Genomic DNA, 21957 nt, shown 5'->3' with positions numbered 1-21957 from the left:
GGGATGTTCTCCTCACTAACGGGAGAGTAGGAATCTGAATTTCTCCCATTCGGGAATAAGAGAGCATTGCGATGCTCGAGTGATAAAGCGTGACGGGACTTGTTATGTTGTGAGGAGACGGAAGGAAAGAAGTGAGTTTGAGCGCGTGTAGGAGCCAAGCGCGGGGGGGTCGAGGGGTTTCGGGGCTTTCTTAAAAGCACATTGGCGTAGGAATCAGAGGCGTCCTCTGATTGAAAGTATAGTAAAGTGGAGAAGGGATTGCGAGACGTAAAGTTATCCCTTGTGTGTGGAAGGTTAGGAAAATTAACATAATCGTATCTACTATCAGAGTTGCTACTTAGTGGAGTAGATTGCCCGTTGACTTTTTTCTTCGCCTCGAACAATGGGATATTATCCGCTGCGGAAATGGCGTAGGCTTTTTTCAAACTTATTATAGCAGGACAGTCAAATGATTTCGCAAGATGTGGGCCGCCGCAATTGATACACTTATATTTATTTGGTGGCTGCTTGTCGGGGCATTCCATTTCCGGATCGTGTTTATCTTTACCACAGTACACGCATCTGGGCTTGCTTTTATATGACTTGCTAATATGGCCTGCTCTGAAGCAGGAGAAACATATTTTGACTTTGGGAATGTAAGGGTATACTGGATGTCTGACCTTGAAAATGGAAACTGACCCCGGCAAGGTTTGACCGGCAACTTTATACACACGGTACGCGAGGGCTCGTAGCTATACGAGTCACCATCTTTCACTCGGCGATTAAGCCTATGCACCTCATAGGGTTTGGGAACAGACTCTATGTCGCCTAGCAATTCCTCAATCGGCAAAGATTGAGGAATATCCTTGATTATACCGATTTTAGACGTCTTATAAGATGGGATAAAAGCTTTAAGATTATGTGATGCCAGTGATTGGTCATCAATGAGTATATTCGCGGCTTCCGTGCTCGCAAGGATTACCTGCACGTGGCCCTTATTAATCTTTTTTACTTCAAGAAGACCGGTCTTAACAGTTTGCATAAGGATGCGGCCAATAAATAGAGGGTGGGTATTAACTGCTTTAGGTTCCGAAGCCGGATCGCTATCTAACGTGCGAACATGCACAATGTACGGCTTTTTGTCTACGGAAGAATATCTCACATTAATCAACTTACGTATCGTGGATAATGGCGGCTGTTTAGATTTCGCGTTGTGGTTAGGATTGTGAGTATCGAGGTTACCTTGAAACGAAGGCTTGGCGCTTTTTTTGTTTACTGTAACGTTACCCGAATCGTTGGACGCTCTCTTTCTATTCGTAGGCGGGTCGACCTCCATGGCCGGCTGTGTCTCGTTAGATTGCGTAGCGGAGAGAAGGGGGGGATCAGCAATATTATCGCACGAAGCTGGAAATATCGATGTCGGGGAAACAGGGTTTGTGCTACTAAACGAATCTGGTTGTAATCCAGAAGCGTCTACGTGCCATGCCGGATTAGTAATATCACTATTTTCTGCGAAAGTCTTGAACTTTTCATGGAGGGGAAGAGGAAAAGACATGGTAATGGCGGTGCGTGAACGCGAGCTCAAACGCGAGCGCGAACGCGATTCCGTGTACGATGCCGATCCAGAACGCGAGCGAGACTTCGGGCGATCGCGGGATCGCCGATGATCATGATTGCTCGAGTCGCGGCTGTATGGAGAGGAGGTCCGAGGAAGATTCTCCGGGATCTCCCCTTCCTGAGTATTGCAAGAGGCCGAAGCCTCCTGCATGCCGATCGGAAACACAGAACTTTGCTATCGAGAATGAATCACGCGCATACGACGGAAAGGAAAGAGTAATCTGGCAATCGCTGCCAGATACGCACTATATGCGACGGCGAAATCGTCCGTCACACGCGATGAACGCGCACTTTACGCGAAAGAACGTAGTAGAATATTCTAGCGGGACAGATGCAAGCGACACGTCCGTTCGTGACCACTGCCGGCGCGCGAATCCGAAGCCATTTCTTAACTGTGAAGAAATGAAATTGTAAAACAAGCGCGAAAAGCGGCCTGTTTCACGCTCTTGTTATGAAAAATAGTATAAGCAACTCGTGGGAAGAAGAGTGGTCGAGCTCAAATGAGTGTGATGGTCGCTTCGCTTCGCTCGTGCGACCAACTTCACACTCATTCAGAATCGACCACTTTTCCCACTAGTTGTACAATATACTATTAATTTACAATTTTAGCTTTTAGTCTATTTCGCTTGTTATTTATAACATTTCCTGCTTTCGGAAATACTCTTTCTGATGGAACAGACGTAGCCATAATGCACAAGTAATCACGTGCGCATTTTGATAAAATAGGATATTGAATTGCGTTTGTAGATCAAAATAACAAAGAATTAGCTTTACGATGTACATAATTTAATCCCAAATAATTTTGCACTTTTATAGCGGTAGCAGATGAATTAGACACATTTTTATTTGTTGCCATAATTTCGGTATCAAAAGATGACCAAAGTGAAATCTGTTCATCATTTACATCTGATTGTGAATTATTTGTGAATGTGATATTATATGTACTCGTGGATGCAATATTATTAGACATATATTTATTTGCTTCTTCAGTTAACATTTCACGCGCACGGGAAATACAATAACTGTTACAGAAAGTTAATATTTTAAAGCGGGGATCTAGTAATGTTGCTATCATGTAAAAACGATTATTCTCAATATCATTTAGATAATATTCCATATAATATATCAGCTTTTGTTGTATATTCCAAATCAGTATCAATATTAAATACATGTAAAGAGTATTTAACTGTTTTCTAATAGCTATTATTTTTGATAACTTTACGTTCTTTTCGCTACTAATTTCTTCTGTAATAAAAAAATATCTGCAAAATAGGTATGATTATTTCAAGAGCATTCTATTCTGGATCTGTTAATAATCCAAAATTATATTTTAATGTTGCTAATGCTAAAACTATAGCACGTTTTTGTTCGAGTAATCTGTTAAACATTGCATATGTCGAATTCCATCGTGTTTCCACTTCCATTATTAATTTATGGTTTGGTATATTAATAAGATTTTGTGTTTCTTGCAGTTTATCATATGCTACGCTACTGTGTTTGAAAAACGTAACTAATCTTCGACATTTTTCACGAATACGGCAAATATCATGGATATCTTTAAAAGATTTTTTTTACTACTTTTAATGTATGTGCAAAACACAAGATATTTATCGTACTTGGTTCAATTTGTTTGATGGCAGACTTCATATTTGCGGCATTATCCGTGACTATAGATATAATTTTATTTTCTAATTTCCAATTACGAAACACATTTTGTAAATGATTAGAAATCGCAATACTTGTTTCTAACGTATAAGTTTTTAATTTGAAATTATTATCAATTAAGGAGGTTGAAGCAGTTTGGTCAACTCTAGATTTTAGTTTGTAAAAAATATATATGATAGTATAGGATCTACCGCATGTGTGAGAATTATTTCAGATTTATTGACCATCCAGAAGCTGAGATATTAATTTCCAAAAATGCGTCGTTTTACATGGGGTTAGATGGAGAAAGCGTTGACGGCGATGATTGATCCCAATTTTCTTTAATATCTAGTCTATATAAACGCTCAAAAAACGTGCCTACGCGTACAGTAAATTAATGCGAACATTTAGAACGCAAGAAAACACGTATTCACCATCTAATAACAAATATATTACAAGTTAAAGCGATCGAAATTAGACTGAAATAGCAGTTGATAGTTCGCGAGTAGGTAGATGTGGCAACGCAGCGTCGCCCGCGTTTTGGCTGTACCCGAATCCTGTCGGTATGTGCACATTTTTGTGGTTCTCTTCCGTGCTATGTCCACGATTTTTTGATTCTCTTTGGAAATAAAACCAAAAAATCATGAATCTAACGGAAGAAAACCAAAAAATTGTGAACATAACATAAAAGAGAACCCTAAAATCGTTGACATTACTACAAAATAGTAGACACAGCACGGAAGAGAACCAAAAACGTGCACATACCGACAGGATTTGGGTATAGCCAAAACGCGGGCACCTAACCTCTTATCCAGAATGACAGAAAATTCACCGGCATGTTTACGTTTAGCAACTGCCGTTACGTGGCTCAACACAGAGGCGAGTACTGCTACCAACCCCATAAAAGTGAAACGTTGCCAAGTTTCAATCGTATTTAATATAATCGACGGAAAGTTATTAAAAAATCGATAGCTTATATAATTGTCAAGGGAGCTACCAGTAAGAATCATTATTTCATTCTATCAACGGCAAAACATATATTCATGCCATTTTTATATTGAAATAATTAGCAATACTACAAGTTTTCAAGTTGGCATTGGCAAAAAAGTGTTTCGTTTTTAGCTAATTAAAATATAAAGATGCATAATATGATACTTTTACTATACGTTTTATGCAATAGCAGCGTATAGAGAATAAAATGATACCTAATACAGATTTTTTAATGACCTAATAAAAAACTTTTTTCTAAACCGTCAATTGACTCAACTGGATCGCTTCAACCTCCTTAAATGACATGTAGATAATAGTTAAAAAAAACTGTCTGTTTTTATACTTGTCCACGTGTCTGTTGTAATACATACTTTATTTGTATTATCTAATTTATCTTGTACCTTATTTTTAGTTTCTTTATATTTTTCATTTATCCAGGCTTTCAATAATTTTCGATTGGGAAAACAGTATTTTGGATCCAGAAATTGTAATAATGCAACAAATCCAATGGCTTCTACAATGACTAAAGGCTGAAGATCAGTAATTATTAAAGGCCAAAGCACATATGACAGTCGTAGTCGTGGACGTAAGTAACGCACAAGCTTTAGTGTATCCTGATCTGTCAGGTCGGAGACTACGACTGTCGTATATCGCTACGCCATGTTACGTGCTTTGGCCCTAAATCTGTTATTAGAGAATCAATTGTTTTTTTTCCTTATACTATTCTCTGAAAAAACATTATTGTTTAGAATCTAGCATGAATCGGTATCAAGGGTGAGGATAGGCAGAGCTTAATATGGTAAAGAGTTATTCAGATTAGGCCAGTAAAATTAGGTTTGAAAATGGCAAAACGGATTGACAAGCCAATTTTTTGAGGGTGAGTAGAGGGTCATAGGAGATGCCCAAATTCACAAAGTTCCAACAAAATTTCCCTGTGCGTCGGCGACCATCTTGAAAATAGGGGTAAATATTTAAAGTTTGAATATCTCGGCTTCTATTGGTCGCATTTTGTTCTTTTTTTTTAGTTTTGTAGGGAAAAATATTTGCTACAACTTTTGTTCGAAAAAATTTGTAATAGCTGTCAAGGAAAAAAAGTTAAAACCAAAAAAGTGCCGTCAATTAGGGGTTGAACAATTTTATTGATACTTACATCGCCCCCTGTTAGTTTGGTAAAAAAAATGTTCCAATAAAACTTGTAGAGGATTCAATTCTCTACAATTTTTGTATATATTTTTTTGCGGTAACTCAAAAAACACTAGAGATAGAGAGCGCCAAAGTTGAGTGTATCTAATAAATGCTCTTTTTCGTAGGAAAAATTTGCGGTTTTATTGTGAATTGTCGTATATTATAAAACTCTTTTCCGCGAACTGTACAGTGTGTTATTGTGTGTGTGTTGTTTGTGTGTGTTATTGTGTATTATTTTCGGTCAGTCGTGATCTGTATTTCGAGCGTTTCAGAGTAAAATTTCTCGAAAATGAGCGAGTATTTTATTTGTAGTCCATATGCCAGGTCGATTGAGCATTTTTATCGAGGTTGATGGCTTAAGTTAATGCTTTTTTTATGTTTTTTGGGTCGTAGAACAGGAATCTGTAAATAGTTGTTTCGTAAGTCGATGCAATAAAAAGTTATTAACAATTTATTTGTTTAAATTGCCCTAGCGATCAAACTATACATCCTATAAAAAAATAAACTAGAGAAAATTTGTTTCTCTTTTTACGACGAACAAAATGGCGTTTGAATTTTTCCAAAATCTTGATTATTGACGGAAATGTGTCAATTTTTAGGTAATTACTGCTTATGCGTCGCGGAGTACCCTAGGCGTGCGCGCTTGCGCTCAATTGTACCACACGAGTGTTTTGCTCCTTTAATTTTAATTTAATTTGCTTTTTTGCTCCTTTTATTACAATTAAGCGCGAGCGCGCACGCCTAGGGTACTCCGTGACGCGTAGGCAGTAATTACATAAAAATTGACACATTTCCGTCAATAATCAAGATTTTGGAAAAATTCAAACACCATTTTGTTCGTCGTAAAAAGAAGAACAAATTTTCTCTAGTTCATTTTTTTTATAGGATGTATAGTTTGATCGCTAGGGCAATTTAAACAAATAAATTGTTAATAACTTTTTATTGCATCGACTTACGAAACAACTATTTACAGATTCCTGTTCTACGACCCAAAAAACATAAAAAAGTATTAACTTAAGCCATCAACCTCGATAAAAATGCTCAATCGATCTGGCATATGGACTACAAATAAAATACTCGCTTATTTTCGAGAAATTTTACTCTGAAACGCTCGAAATACAGATCACGACTGACCGAAAATAATACACAATAACACACACAAACAACACACACACAATAACACACTGTACAGTTCGCGGAAGAGTTTTATAATATACGACAATTCACAATAAAACCGCAAATTTTCCCCACGAAAAAGAGCATTTACTAGATACACTCAACTTTGGCGCTCTCTATCTCTAGTGTTTTTTGAGCCACCGCAAAAAAATATATACGAAAATTGTAGAGAATTGAATCCTCTACAAGTTTTATTGGAACATTTTTTTATCAAACTAACAGGGGCGATATAAGTGTCAATAAAATTGTTCAACCCCTAATTGTCGGCACTTTTTTGGTTTTAACTTTTTTTCCTTGACAGCTATTAAAAATTTTTTCGAACAAAAGTTGTAGCAAATATTTTTCCCTACAAAACTAAAAAAAAAGAACAAAATGCGACCAATAGAAGCCGAGATATTCAAACTTTAAATATTCACCCCTATTTTCAAGATGGTCGCCGACGCACAAGGAAATTTTGTTGGAACTTTGTGAATTTGGGCATCTTCTATGACCCTCTACTCACCCTCAAAAAATTGGCTTGTCAATCCGTTTTGTAGATATTCGGTGTTTTTCGAGCTAATTTTACTGGCCTAGATAAGGCAGAGTAAAATCAATAATCTAGTTATCGACCTCCCATAAACGCACTATCGAGCAAGGAGAGCTATCGTACTGTTACCATGCGCTTCGCAATGCTAAGCGCACGCATCCACCATAAGTGTCGCTGTCCGTTATGTATACTCGACCAACGACGATCGCATCGTCACTTCCAGGGGGTACAAACTGCTGCCGATTGCGGCCATTAAACTGCTGACACATTAGGATTTGTCCTGACAATAGATGTAAACATATCTTTAAAGGACAACCACTCTTGTGGTGATCCACTAAATTGCGGAATACTAATTCGCGGTAGCCGTGTGTATTGCACGAATGTCGGACAACTAGAGTGCTGAGAAACAGATTGAGTGGACGTTGAACGAGTAATCGGATCTTGATCCGAGTCTAAAAGAGAGGTTATCCTTTCGATTTTCTCCAGATGACACTCTTGCGTGTCCTATTGTGTTTTCAGATAACACTATTTCAATTAATCTAATCCTTATAATTTATATATAATTATAAATTAAAAATTAAAGTTAAATTAAAATATATAAAATACCTTCGTAAGGACATCCGTCTTGTACAGTAGTATTCTCATTTCCATTTTCTTTAGAAATAATGCACTTTTATATGTTTAACAAGATTTGTAGTGCATTTATCAGTTTTTGTTTTTTGTGACATTTAATACACTCCACTATTTTAATACACTATTTTCTGGTTCCGTGTAATATTCTTAAACTCACGAACGTTTAGGCATATTTGCTATCTTGTCGTTTACTGTGCCAAGAGGTTATACGTTATACCTTACTGGTGTTTATACGATAACTGATTGCGTATGAAAATATTTATGATTTTTGTTGAATCGTATGTAGTTTGACTTGACCTTTAGCCTATATTTACTAATTGTATCGATACTTCTATATTATAAGTAAATCTATAGGTACATACAAAGACAGATAGGTAACATAGAAAACGATCGAAATTATCGACATTTTCGGCATATATGATACTACTGAGATATAATATTGAGCTACTAAAGATCTAAGCTCGGACCGTAAATGGCTTATTTAATAATGATTGATAGTATATCGTAACAGTTTTATTTATCTTATTATTATGATAAATACAATATTATAACTTTATTTTTAGTGTTCGAGTACTGCTTGTAAAAAAATCGATTCTTTAAAATATAAAGTACTTATAAAGTACTTATAAAGTACTTATATAGTACGTTTCGAATCTTGCAGGTACTCATTCTAGAATTCGAAACTAACTAGTCGAGATTCGATTACTTTGCAAGTACAATGTATGAAATATTATTTCTTATGAATATTACTCGAATCTAAGGAAATGAAACTTGATTATTGGATTTGACTCGGATTTTTAAGTATATGTTGAACTTGATCCCATCCCTACCCGTCGGTATATTTAACGCCTCTTTGACGTTTTCTTTTCTTTCTTCTTCGATGCCACTCCCCCCACGTTTGTATGGAGCGAGATAAAGTCTGCGACCTTCCATGGCGCGATTGTGACGTTGCATCTCTTCCATTATAGTTCACCAGTTCACCATATTAGTTCACCGCTGTTGCAACCCCGGTCGCCCCGCCGGCCAGAGAATCAAGAATTCCCACCGACGCGTCCCTTAAGGGGATCCTGCAGTGACTGGAGAACTTCCTCGATGTCGATAATGTCAACCTTTCTAATTCTATAAAGCAATTCTATAAAGCCAATTAAAAGTTCCATCTAATAACGATAATGTCGGTAAATCATACGGCTGCAGGATCCCCTTAAAACACACATCCATCCACACATCATCCATCTTTCTTCTTTACATACCCGCCGCTATACATTGTTATTTACAACCGCTCTACAGCTGTTTCCATTACTGTCCCTACTCACGCTCCTTCCTAGCTTATCTCTTCCTCTTTTTTCTTTTCCTTTATCCTATCTTTTTTATAGCATTCCTCTCTCCTTTTTCATAATCTATTTAACACCTTTCCTTTTTCCATTCTAAATTTGTCATCGCATATGTTCACTAATATCTCTTTGTTATTCCTACATAGATTCTCAAACTACATACTTGTAATATTGCACTCGCTTATACAATGCTCTAAGTTGTCCCTACCTGTCTTGCAGAATCTACACTTCGTATCTTTCTTCGTCCAGCCAATATTTATTTGTGTCCTCTAAATTGCACCTTAATTTTACCATCGCTCTAATCTCATCTTCTGTTTTTACTTTATTCAAGTTTGCTTTTAATAAATAACTAGGTGTTTTGTTTCTCGCCTCTATCTCTTTGTACCTTGTATTATACCTTGCCTCTGCTATTTTACTGTTTATTATTTGCCCTTGAATGTCCTGTTCCCTTATTCTTACTAAGCCTTCAGTATTTTTACCATCATTATTTAATTCTTTTATTACTTTAGAGCTCCAACCATTGTTATTATAAAATCTTTCTTGTTCCAAATTATATAAATCCTTTTTCTTTTTAATCATTATGTCCTTTTCATCCCAACATGCCTTTACTAAACTTCCGTCTTTTTTCTCTCTGCCTCTTTTCTCGTACCTCATGGCTCTTATACCCCAACAAATTTTTAGTTTCTCTAATCCTAGTTCCCTTAGTATTACATGCCTCGGTGTGCAAAAATCTAGTCTAAATAATCTTACATAATCCAACATGACTTTTTCCAACTCCTTTTTTTCACTCCACCCCCATACCTCTGCTCCGTATTCCATTACACTTTTCACTAGGTACTTAAAAAGCGTCCATCTCCTATTAAAATCATCTTTGCATAATCTTTCTCCTAAACACCAGACCCTATTTGCAGCAATTCTTCCTTTCCTTTTCAGTTCTTTTATATGATCGACATAATTGCCTTTCCTATTAAACGTGAATCCCAGATATTTGAACATTTCTACTTCCTTTATAATTTTATCGTCCCATTTCCATGACCTCCTGTCTTCTTTACCTTTACTATTAAATACCAACACTTTAGTTTTTTCTGTACTTAATGCTAGTTTCCTTTCTTTTAAAAATATTTTTAACATGCTCTTCATATCTAGCAAAGCCTCTCTATTTTTCGCTACCAAAACCATATCATCCGCGTATGCTAATGACCACGCTCTCACTCCTCCTAGCTCTATCCCTCCTATGCCACGCTTTTCTAAAGCTTTATCAATGTTCGCAATGTATAAATTGAACAGGGCGGGACTCATCACACAGCCCTGCCTTACACCTTTCTTCGTCTTGAAGCACTTTGTGAACCCATCCTTCGTCCTTATTGTCACCTTTTATCTTGTTTATTAAACTGCGTTCCACCCCTTTCTCTTCCATTATCTTCCATAGAATTCCTCTGTCTACGTTGTCGAATGCTGCCTTTAGATCCACAAATATTGTGAAAATCTTGTCTTTCCTTCAATCTGTTCTTTAGTATTTCTGCATATAACTTGTATGCAGTGCACAGCAGAGAGATCCCTCGATAGTTGTCTGTTCTCTCTTTATACCCCCTTTTATATAAGGAAACAACTATACTTGTTCGCCATTCAGTCGGAATTTTACCCTCCTTCCAAATGAGCTTCAACAGATCAGTTAGACCTTTTCTTACTGCTGCGCCACCATACCGTCATACTTCCATTGGGATTCCATCGACACCTGCAGCTTTGCCTAACTTCATGTTCCTGACTGCCCTCACTATCTTCTCTTCTTGCAACTCCCTTTCTGTACCTTGAACCTGTTCCTAATTTATTTCTTCTGTTCCCATGTCACGCACCTCCAACGCCTCTTCCCTTACTTCCGTCTCGGACCCAACTAACAACTCCATGAAGTAACTTCTCCAGTTCTCTTTCGGAATATTATTCTCTTTCCATTCTTCCTTTTTTCTTTGACTGTTTATGTAGTTCCAAATTTTCTTTTCATCCTTCAGTTTTCTTAATTCCTCTTCTTCCCTCTCTCTCTTCTCCATCCTTTTCCTCTCTAACCACCCCTTCAGGCATTTCTTTCCTTCCAAATAGTCTTTCTTACTTCCCTTTCTACTTCTCCATCTTCTGTACTTTCTTTTCATCTCCCTCTTCTTTCTGGTGCAGCTCCTATCCCACCAATCTTTGTGCCCTATTTTCCTTCTCTTCTTTATCTTGACTTTCTTATAAACTAAAGCTCCAAGAATCTAGTTTTTTATTTTCTTTCATTTCCTATCCACCGACTCTATTTCCTGGTCCTCGTTTTCATTCCATACCTCCGTCCTCTCTCTATATAATTTCCTTGCCTCTTCGTTCCAACATATGATCTTCTTTGACATATTCTGTTCCTCTTCTTCCTCTTCTGTCCACCCCTCTATTTGTCTTGTATTCTTCTCTTCCTCCAGTAACAAGGTCAAAGGCAAATGATCCGAGTCCACCCTGTCCCCTATTCTAAATTCCAACACTCGTTCTTGCGCACTATCATTTACAATTGTATAATCGATTACCGAGTACCCTCTCGCACCCACATACGTATATTCCCCATCCCAATCCCCCTCTGTACATCCATTCAAAAAATACTATCCTTTTTCATTTATTATATCCACAAAACTTCTACCGCCATCTCCTATGACTTTATCTTTACTCTCCTTTTCAAAGTCATACTCATCCTCCCTACACCCTCCTAAGTTTCCTATTCTAATATTAAAATCGCCTCCTATAATAATATCCTCTCCTTCGCATCCTTCGCATTGCACTGTTATTTTCGCCATTATCTCTTCAACATCTTTCTTTGCTCCTACATTATATACTGCAAAAATATTTAGTCCTTTTTTCTCTTTTACTATTCTTGTTCGCGCAATACTTTCTGTAATCATTACGTTTTCATTTTTCTCCACTTCTGACCCCCAATCTTTTCTAATACCTATTAGTAAATCTCCCTTTGCTCTACCCTTCCTCCTTTCCATTACAGCGTTAATGTTTTTCCAGCTGTGCGTTTCCGGCAGTCTACCCTTAATTCTATCCCATCTCTTATTCTCTAACCATGTTTCACATAACCCAATATAATCGAAGCCTACTATGTAATTCCAAAAATCTTTGTCCTGCCTCTCGATACCCGCTACATTCCAAAAAATTATCTTTCGCCTATTTTCATTCTTCAGCTGCTTTACTTTTCCGACCTCCATTCGTGTTGTTTGCCTATTGTCATCTTAAATGCCATAACTTGCTGGTTCTCTTCTCCTAACTTGGCAGCCATCTAGAAATTTTTCTTTTCTCTTAGTTCTTCTGCTTCCTCGCTCCACAGTCCACACATACTGCTTTTCCTCCTATATTCATCTTTTTAGATTCAGTTCCTCTCTGCACTTTCATAGTCTCTGCTGTTTCGCCTTCCAATTCGACCAACTTATTTTCTTCCTCGCTCCATACATACTTCCTACCTTGTACCTCTAGCTTCCTATAACCTATGTTCACCCATTTTCCTTCTGTTTTTTCTTTCCATGCCCGTTCTTTTATCCGTCTTTGCACTTCTCTGTCCTCAAAGGTCAGGTCGTGATCAATGAAAATTCTCTTACTTCCCAGCTTCTTCTTCTCCTTCATGATATTATCCTTCGATTTCCAGCAGTCCATTTCAACTATTACTATCTCTCTTCCTTCTTTGCCTGTTGACCGCATCTTCTTTACTCCCGCTTTTGCACCAAACTCCCTCTCAAGAAACGTCTCCGCTGTGTCTATTAAGCTCTTGTTTTCCTCTTTATGTAATCCTCTGATTACTAGATTATTTTTCTTTTCCTTCCTTTCTTTCATATTTTTTCTCTCTTCCTAACCATCTCTGCCACCTTTCCCACAATCTCTTCCATTTTGCCACCGGTCGCCTCTTCCGTTATGTTTTCACTCCTTCGTTCGATCTTCGATAGTCTCCCTTCTATCTTATCCATCCTTTCCTCTATCCTTTTTTCTTTTTTTCCATCTCTCTTCTAAGACGCTCATCCTCTCTCTCATCTCTCTCATCTCGTCCCTCAGGTCCCTCATCTCGTCTCTAATTTCTCTCAGGATTGCTAACAACGAACCATCCTCTTCATCCTTCTTTGTTACTGACAAATCCCCTTCCTCTTCTTTCTTCTTACCTGCAGCACTGACTCCTTCCTTCGATTTGTTTATTCCTGGTGGCGTTCTCAGTCTTGTTACCTCTCTTAAAAATTTCCTCCACAAATTGTTCTTTTTCCTCTCTTTTCCTCTTAGTTTTCGCTAACTCACTTGCCATACTATTTTCACTTCTCACATACTCCAATATACTGGTCGAGCTCGATCTTTCTCTCATTCTTAACTCCTCCTTTGTAAGTCTTCCTTTTAGTCTTTTTTCTTCTTTTGGTATAGCAAAAATTTCTTTACCCGTTTTCTCACTACTTAAACTATCCAAATTTGTAGCCAAATTCACATCTTTATTCCTTTTTACTACCTTCTCACTCTCGCCTGCCTCTCCCTCCATCCTGTACGTCACTCGTTCACGCTCTCCTTCTAATCAATCTCCTTAACCGCTGCCTATATGCCTAGACTGTTCCGTCTAATGTCCCTACCTACTCTATGCGTAACGCAAATCTCGCTCCCTTTTGGAACGCACAACGTTATTCTCCCGCCTTCTCTCACCTAATCTCTCCCTCTCTTTAAAACATTTAACGCTCTTTCCCTTCACTATTTAATATTTCCCAACTACATCTATTATCCTATTCTAAATTTAAGTTATTCTTCCTACCTTTCTATCGGTTTAGCGCCTACCTCATCTCCTATTTCCCTCTAAACTCTCGCCTAATTTATCCGCAACTCTCACACGCATGCACAACACACACGCTCCACTAACCAAGTCCGAAAAAGTCGAAGTTAAAGAATCCCGAGCACTTAGAAGTAATTTTTGTAATATGTTTCATCGAAGACCGCGTAGCTCGGCGACATCGTGCATGTCTCATATCCCTGAGATCGCTGGTACGAGTCTGGATGTGCGAACATTTTTTTTACATCAAAATACAATTTTTGTATTAAAGAGGTTTATCACATGGTTTACATCTTTTGTTTATTTATTGCTCGGCAAAAAATGCACTTTATTTCAACCGATTTTTAGCTGGGTCCGCCTAACACTATTCCCCTTACCTCGTCGTCCCGCGCGCAGTCTACGAGCCGCTCGAAGCTCGGGCGCGTATAATTTGTAAACAATAGCTTTCCATGGCTGCGGTCAGATTCACGCTCACAGCGCTGAAAGTATCGCTCTATCTTCGTTTGATATTCGATGTGCAACGAAGACAGAATGATGCTTATGATGCTTATAGTGCTGTAAGCGTGCATCGGACCGCAGCCCTTGTCACCCATAAGATACTATTGTTGACACAATTTTTTTGTGGTAGAAGGAAAATTTAATATTTATTGAAAAAGAAATTTTGGCCAACTTTTGGGATTTTTTACAAACGAGAGCGGAAACCGATCTGCATATTGCATGTCGGTGATTGACATCGGCGATGATTCTTTATCGTATCTTATGCGGCTTGCTATGTGCAATATGCAAATCGATGTTCCCGCTCTCGCTTGTAAAAGATCCCGAAAGTCGGCCTAAATTTTTTTTTCAATAAATATTAAATACAATAGAGAATCAACAATAGAGAAAAGGGATTCAACTCGAAGTATTTTTTAAGTGTCCTGAAGTAATCTCAAGTGTTATTTTGTGCAAATATCTTTTTATTTGGAAGTACCACACAAAAATTTTCAACGTGTCGTTTTCTCGCTTCTGACGTCACGATTCAACATGGCCGCTCAGCTACCCAGGAACCTTAACTGAGACTTATCCTGTTGGTTCCAGGCTCATTAAATTAAGTGCTGCAGCGTTTTTTCAATCGCTGATCTCTTGGTCACATTGTTAAATTTCAATATAGCGGCCAAGTGTTGCAAAAAATGATCTTATAATTGCCAAAGTCTGAATTATAGTAAGTATAACGATTAGTTTCTATTTTTCTTTAGTTTCTATTTTAATGTTTTAGGGTTTTTTAGCTACTCACGAATTGCAAAAAACTCCATAATGCAAAACGTTTAGAAACATGACAAAACCTTGGAATCTCATTCTTATTAGTTCGTATTTTCTAAGGAAAATGTGACTTCACGTTTACTATTCGAAAATCGTTTCAGAAATAACTTTTTAGATGCTGGTACTGTAAAAGAATAATGCTTCAAATTTTTGGGTATTGTGTATGAAGCAACTTCTAGTTAGCGGCTATTCATTGGCGAGTTCGTTATCACCTTGCCCTTTGACAGTCCCTTCCAGTGGCTTAACTTTATCAATTACTGCGAGGCGTGGATCTTAGGTCGTATTCGCGTTTCATGGAAAAGCGCGATATCAATGCGCCCTTTTTGGCCCCGTGACCCGAGAGTTCTCTCAGATCTTTATGGCGTTTTTAATTTATTGCGACCCATTCCACGAGGTTTCAAGATAATCGAAATTTCGTGCTACATTTCGTAGAATTAGAAGGAATGTGACAACAAGTTTATAATTTGCCTATTTTATTAGGCTCGAGTCTTCTGGAAGATTTCGTCATTTATTTTTTAATGAGCGATGACAGTTGGAGTGCATCCGCTTCGTCAATTGATAATCGCTATTTATGGTTTCCGTCTATTACGTGTGATGAAATGAGTGATGCCACGAAAGAAAGAAATTGTGGAATCAACAGGATGTAACACATCATATAATTCATTTTAAACTGAACAAATTTTATTCAAACCGTTTTTCAATAGGATTGAACATTTCCAAGATATTAACGTTTTAAAAAGTAGAGTTACCGACAAATACAATTTTTACAGAAATTAAACTGTCGGAAATATTGATCGTAGGCCCAAACCAAAAAATACGTATTTTCTCTTTTTCAGAATACTTCTTGGAAAAAAATTGTCAAAATTATTGCAGTAGGTCAGAGTAAAAATGTGAAAATTTTAGCCAGAATGCCCCATATATATACATCAATCGTATATAACATACTTAAAAAATGATATAATACCTATAAAAAGTTACCTTTTTAAAAAAAGATACAAAAGAAGCGCCCCAAGTAAACGCGCCTGTCTACCTACAAGTATGATGTCAGAAAATGGCAAGTAGGAATAAGTCTTTGGAAAGAAGCTGTTGTATATTTTTTTATAAATTTAATCAACATTTTAAAAATATTTAATGCAAAAAAATTTGGCGTTGCTACATTGAATAATTTAATTTATAATTTATATATTAATAACTATTATTTATAATACTATCTGAGGATCGACGAGCGTGGCCTAGTAGACAGCGCACTGGTCTATTGAGCCAAAGGTCCCGGGTTCGATTCCCGGTAGAGCTAGAAAAATTATATTTGCTCGTTCTTCTCTCGGAAGGCAATGGCAAACCACCAAGAGTATGTCTTGCCAAGAAAACTTCTCTAAAAAATATAGCCGTTCGGAATCGGCGTTAAACTGTAGGTCCCATATACAATGTGTATAATCCACGTGCACAACACATGTATATGAAGAGAAATCACCACGCTCGGGCACGAGTAATAGGACTGAGGATGATTTATAATACTAGACATAACAGACACGTGCTACGCGCGCGCTATTTAGCAACAGATACACACAACTGTCAAAATATGCCATGACAACCGCTCATGAAGTAAGCGCAACGAGAGAACCAACCCAGCGAGAAATGACCCATCGAATCGACGTCTAATTGACGTCGAAATCATCGATATTACATCATATCGAAATAATGCTCGAAATTTGAAGCTTATTTCGATGTTTGTGCTATATGACATTTTTTTAAAGAAGAGATTATTTGTGACATACATTCATCGCGCCAGACTGTAAACAGGCAAATTATGTATTTTCTGTTAAGACATCGATATTTCATCATTTCGATATCGATTCGAAGCTATTTTGATTTGCCTGTCAAATATATAATAACATTGCCATTATATAGAATGCAATATAAATAAAAAATTCTATTGTATTGGCAGACATGGATAATGTAAATATTTTATGATTTGAGCATTATAATAATTGCGTTACAATATTATAATTTTTTTAAGCTTTCATTTGCATTAAATAGTTACTTTATAACTGTAAAAGTCACGATAAAATTCCTGTTTGTAATTTGACAATTTTGAAAATTAAAATATTATATAATAGGTACATTTTCAGTACTACATCCACTTATTTATTAAACAAGAAGTTAAATTAAGCAACTAATTAAATTATTAATATTAAATATTAATACAATAAGATATTTGTATTTACATTTATTAAAATAAAAAATAAGTTCAATTATATTATGAAAATAAATATTAATAATTGGACTTATTAAAAATTAAATAATTTGTTCAGATATTACGCTCGAATTCTTTTCGCGTTTTACAACGCACGATCGTTTCACATTAGATGGCGCGACGCGCGAGTCGCCACTCTCAAAGAGCCCCCGCCTCCTTCCTCACTCGTTAGGTGTCATGGCCGCACTTGTTTGCGTTTCTTCGAACGTGTCGAGTCCGTTACCTCTTTCTTGACGGATTGATCGTTGCGGCGCGTGTTCTGAAGACCAACCGAGCGAGAGTCGGATCACCAGGGAGAGCTTACCGCCAGGAAAGGGAGAGCTGCGGCAGTTATATAGCGTCCGAGAGGGAGAATCGAGGCGAGGAGTCCGGTCCAGCGAGCGGGGCCCTTAAGAGATTCTCATTGGGACGCCATATTTGAAGACAGACATTAGTCAAAAAAGTACAAGGGCCTCTGCTAGAGTTTATATTTGTCTTGAGATCTGAGAATTACTTTCATTCTTATGGCTCTGGCTTGAAATTTTAGTCCAAGAACCGATCTTATAGACATTAATGCAGAGGCCCCCCTCTTTTTTCATTTTTCTTTCTTCTCTTTTTTCATAATCGGTATTACGTTTCAGTAAACATTCGGACTCACATTTTCAATCAGTAATCCAGACACCTTAATTCCGTCCTGTATAAGATCTGGTTTATTTTTATTTCAGTTTATTTATTTTCTATTTTATCTTCAGGACAGATTACTAATTTGGTTTTATTTCAACTAATGTAAAAACTTTTTAGCTACTCTCAATTTCTTTCACGTCAACATATTTTCTTTTTTTGTAAAGATAACTACACATAATAAAGACAAAATTGACTTCAAAGGAACTCTCTTTCTGTCGCTCACCTATCTAAGAATTCTAGACAAACCTGCCGTGTTTGCCATTACTTTTTAAACATAATTAAATTAAATTAAAAAATTAAATAATTAAAAATAAATATTAAAGACAAAAAGTAAAAAAATTTTTATATACAGGCACCTATATGTATACAGGCATTATTCTAATTATAATTGTATTCAACAGAAAGCTGCTTTGCAACTGCAGTTGTAAAATTCGTGAATTTGATTGGTGTATTACTCTTACAATTAGTTTCGGCCAAAATTAAAAGTATACACCAATCACATTCACAAATTTTACAACAATTGCAAAGTAGTTTTCTCTACTGAACAGCTTTTTATTACTTGCGTTATATGTATGAGCCGCCATTTGCTGCACGTGCGCAAACAACCCGGTAACCGACCAACGACTTGAAGCGCCAAACAGCAGTGCTGCAATTGGATATAAGTCCGTGATCGGAACTTCGGGAGGCTGTTAATAGACTAAAATAAGGTAAAGAATAACGTAAGTCGCGAAAGGCTATATATTTTACATTCTTTTACATCTTACGTTTTTCTATGTATGCTTTACCTTATGTCCACGCTACGACAGACGTCTCGTTCATCGAGCGAACGTAATAAACGGAGCAAGTAATTTTCTATATATGTCGTCTTACTTATTAAAAATTGCCTACAAACGTAAGTCGCGAAAGGCTATATATTTTACATTCTTTTACATCTTACGTTTTTCTATGTATGCTTTACCTTATGTCCACGCTACGACAGACGTCTCGTTCATTGTCATCAGCCGAACGCTGTCCTTGCGGCAACTCAATGCAAAATATTAACCATGTAATATTTAATTGCGGATTGTACTGTAGTAAAACCTCTTATTTAGTCAAATACATTGAGGAAACCTTTCCTCAATCTCCAAGAGATATTCTCCCATTTTTAAATAATCCTCCTCATCAATTCATCCGTCTTCTCCTCGCAACTTGCAAGTCTATGGATCTCTTCCCCTTAGAAAGAGCCGAAGAGTTTAATCGGAGGATCATGTTAATCGGAGACGGTGAATCGGCCCATATCTGCAGTGAGGAAATAATAATCAATATCGAGTCGAAATCGATTTAATCTGAGTCGAAAAGTCATCGAAAGTTGTGCCATAAATCAATCAAAATCGATGAATATTTCAATTACTTTTCGATATACGTTTTCGACGTCAATTAGTCGTCGATTCGATGGGTCATTTCTCGCTGGTAATCGGCATCGCGGAAAAGAGTCAATAATAAACTTTGAGAGATGCGAGTATCGATTTAACATGCCTTTTTTAGATAGGATAATTAATATTAATATATAATATTAAATTATATTATATTATGTCCATCTCATTCATACACACGCATTTTGTTTTTGAATATTTTCAGGTGTAGCAGCACTATTAAGTTTTTTGCATTAAATATTTTTTAAAATTTTGATTAAATTTTTTAAAAATATACAACTTTTTTGCAAAGATTTGGTCCTATTTGATGCCATTCTCGGATATTCTTTTTGTATGTAGACAGGCGTATATCTTTTTCTTCAAAAGATAAATTTTTATTTAATATTAGTAAGCACTTGAAATGTGTAGTTACTAAATTATTGTATACAAACATGATTCACGAATAAGTTACTCATAGCTTGTATAAGGAATCATTTGTATTTCAAGACCTTTATGTTCCAAAAACTACTAAAATAAAGATCTCAAAAACTTTTATTAATTAGGTATTTGCGAATTTTCTTGTTACAGTACTTTAATTCGAAAATTTTTAGGAATTCTGTATTTATATGCATACGCATATATACTTCTGCTGCGTCATGTAAACTATAATTATAAATAGTATTATAATAAATACTTTTATTTAATTACAGATAGCTCCGCTGGCTACATGTCAATTAATCTTCCATTGTTATCAATGCAATTAGCCGTTCTCGGTGTATTTCATCAATAATTTAAAATAGGTAAGTTTAAATAGTTTATTAATTAAATGTTAATTAAAAAATTGCATTATACAGGGTGGTAGTTAAGTACTCTAAAGATTTTAAGAGGTGTACAAATGATTGAAAAAGGTGATTTCTCACACAAATTCAAGATGAAAACTTCATATGACCGAAATGGCTTATTGTTAGTTTCAAAAATACAGAGTGTCAAAGTTAAAGGAAAAATTTCGTTATTTTCAAAAATTTCAAAAACCACTCGGATTATTTTAATGAAACTCTGTATGTTTAAATAACATAAGACTGATCTTTTGGGTAAATCAACAGAAGAAAGATTTTTTTAATATTTTCGATAAACTAAGCCATTTTGGAGAAAAAATAAATTCAAATTTGTAGACTTCTTTTCATTCGTAGATTTTATCCCATTTATCATAAAAAAATTTCAAACTTAAAAAAATCAGTGGCGTACCAGTTTTTTTTAAACTAAGCGGTTTCGAACATGTGGTTATATGAAGTTTGTCTTGGAATTTGTATGAGGAATCATCCCTTAAAATCTTTTAAAATACTTAACTGTATATAACATGTTGCGTTAAGTCTATATATAATTTATTGTTCCCCTCAGGGTTACAACTTAATCTTCTACATCAATCTTACAAATATTCTTACACACTTATTCTAATTTTATTCTACTTCTAAGCCTACCTGGACGGATGCGACGTGCGCCTTGTAGAATTCGGTGTATGCACGCCGGTCGTCCTTATAGTGGCAAAACTTTTACATTCTGGACCACTTATTTTTTGAATGATGATGTAGGTAGAAGTAGTCAACACTTTCTCTTTATAAATATTAATACCAATATATATATTAAACGATATTAAGGTTTAAAGTTCAAAGTATAAACCTTAATATCGTCTAAACGGTTATATTTATGAATAAAATATAAGAGACCTTTTTTGTAGATCGTTAAATTTTCTACAAAAATATGTATTGATTATTTCATAATTTTTGATAGTCGATATGATACAAAATTCATAAGAAGCAAAAACAAGTTTTATAAAATTTATCAAACTTTAACTTTGAATATCTTTTGAACGGTTGAATTTATGAAAAAATGATAAGAGATCTTTTTTGAAGAGCGGTAAATTTACTACAAAAAATCTATGGTGGCGCAATGCTGTATTACTGTTTGTTAGATAGTTATAAAATTTTTTCTATCTTACTAAATGAAAAACAAAAAATCGCGATGAGCGACCTATTAATATTAATATTAAAGGCTAAAATTTTAACAGGTATCTTATTTTACCTTCCTGCAAATATATATGCTATTCGTGAAATGAAAAAAAAAAGTTGCTCCAAAATGACACACCCTAATATATATATATATATCTTCCTATAACCCCTAGGAGGAGCAAAGGGCTGATACAAAAGCTTGCCATCCGGTCCTGTTCTTCGCTAAGGCTTTTATTTCGTTCCAGGTCTTTCCACCTTTCTTAGCTTTTGCCAAAATTGAGCGCCTCCAAGTAATCTGCGGCCTGCCAACTCTTCTTTTGCCTTGAGGGTTTCAATCAAGGGCTGTTCTAACAATATTTCCGTGCTCTCTCCTTAGAGAGTGGCCTATCCAATTCCATTTCCGTCTGCAAATTACCACGATGATTCTCTCTTGGTTGGTAATCCTCCATAGCTCTTCGT

The 21957-nt window shown here is 36.2% G+C and overlaps 1 protein-coding gene across 1 annotated transcript in view; it reads left to right on the top strand.

The window, feature by feature from the left end:
- The window catches only part of LOC139819259 (uncharacterized), a 255776-nt gene that overhangs the window by 192693 nt on the left and 41126 nt on the right, over nucleotides 1-21957 (top strand). The window contains exon 6 of the mRNA XM_071788466.1: nucleotides 20203-20292. Within this exon, the coding sequence (XP_071644567.1) occupies nucleotides 20203-20282 (80 nt within the window). The 3' untranslated portion in view covers nucleotides 20283-20292. The remainder of the gene's footprint in view (nucleotides 1-20202; nucleotides 20293-21957) is intronic.

This window comes from Temnothorax longispinosus, chromosome 9 (assembly GCF_030848805.1).
Source record: "Temnothorax longispinosus isolate EJ_2023e chromosome 9, Tlon_JGU_v1, whole genome shotgun sequence".
Taxonomy (NCBI): Eukaryota; Metazoa; Arthropoda; class Insecta; order Hymenoptera; family Formicidae; genus Temnothorax; species Temnothorax longispinosus.
This window is presented reverse-complemented; position numbering and strand designations above follow the sequence as displayed.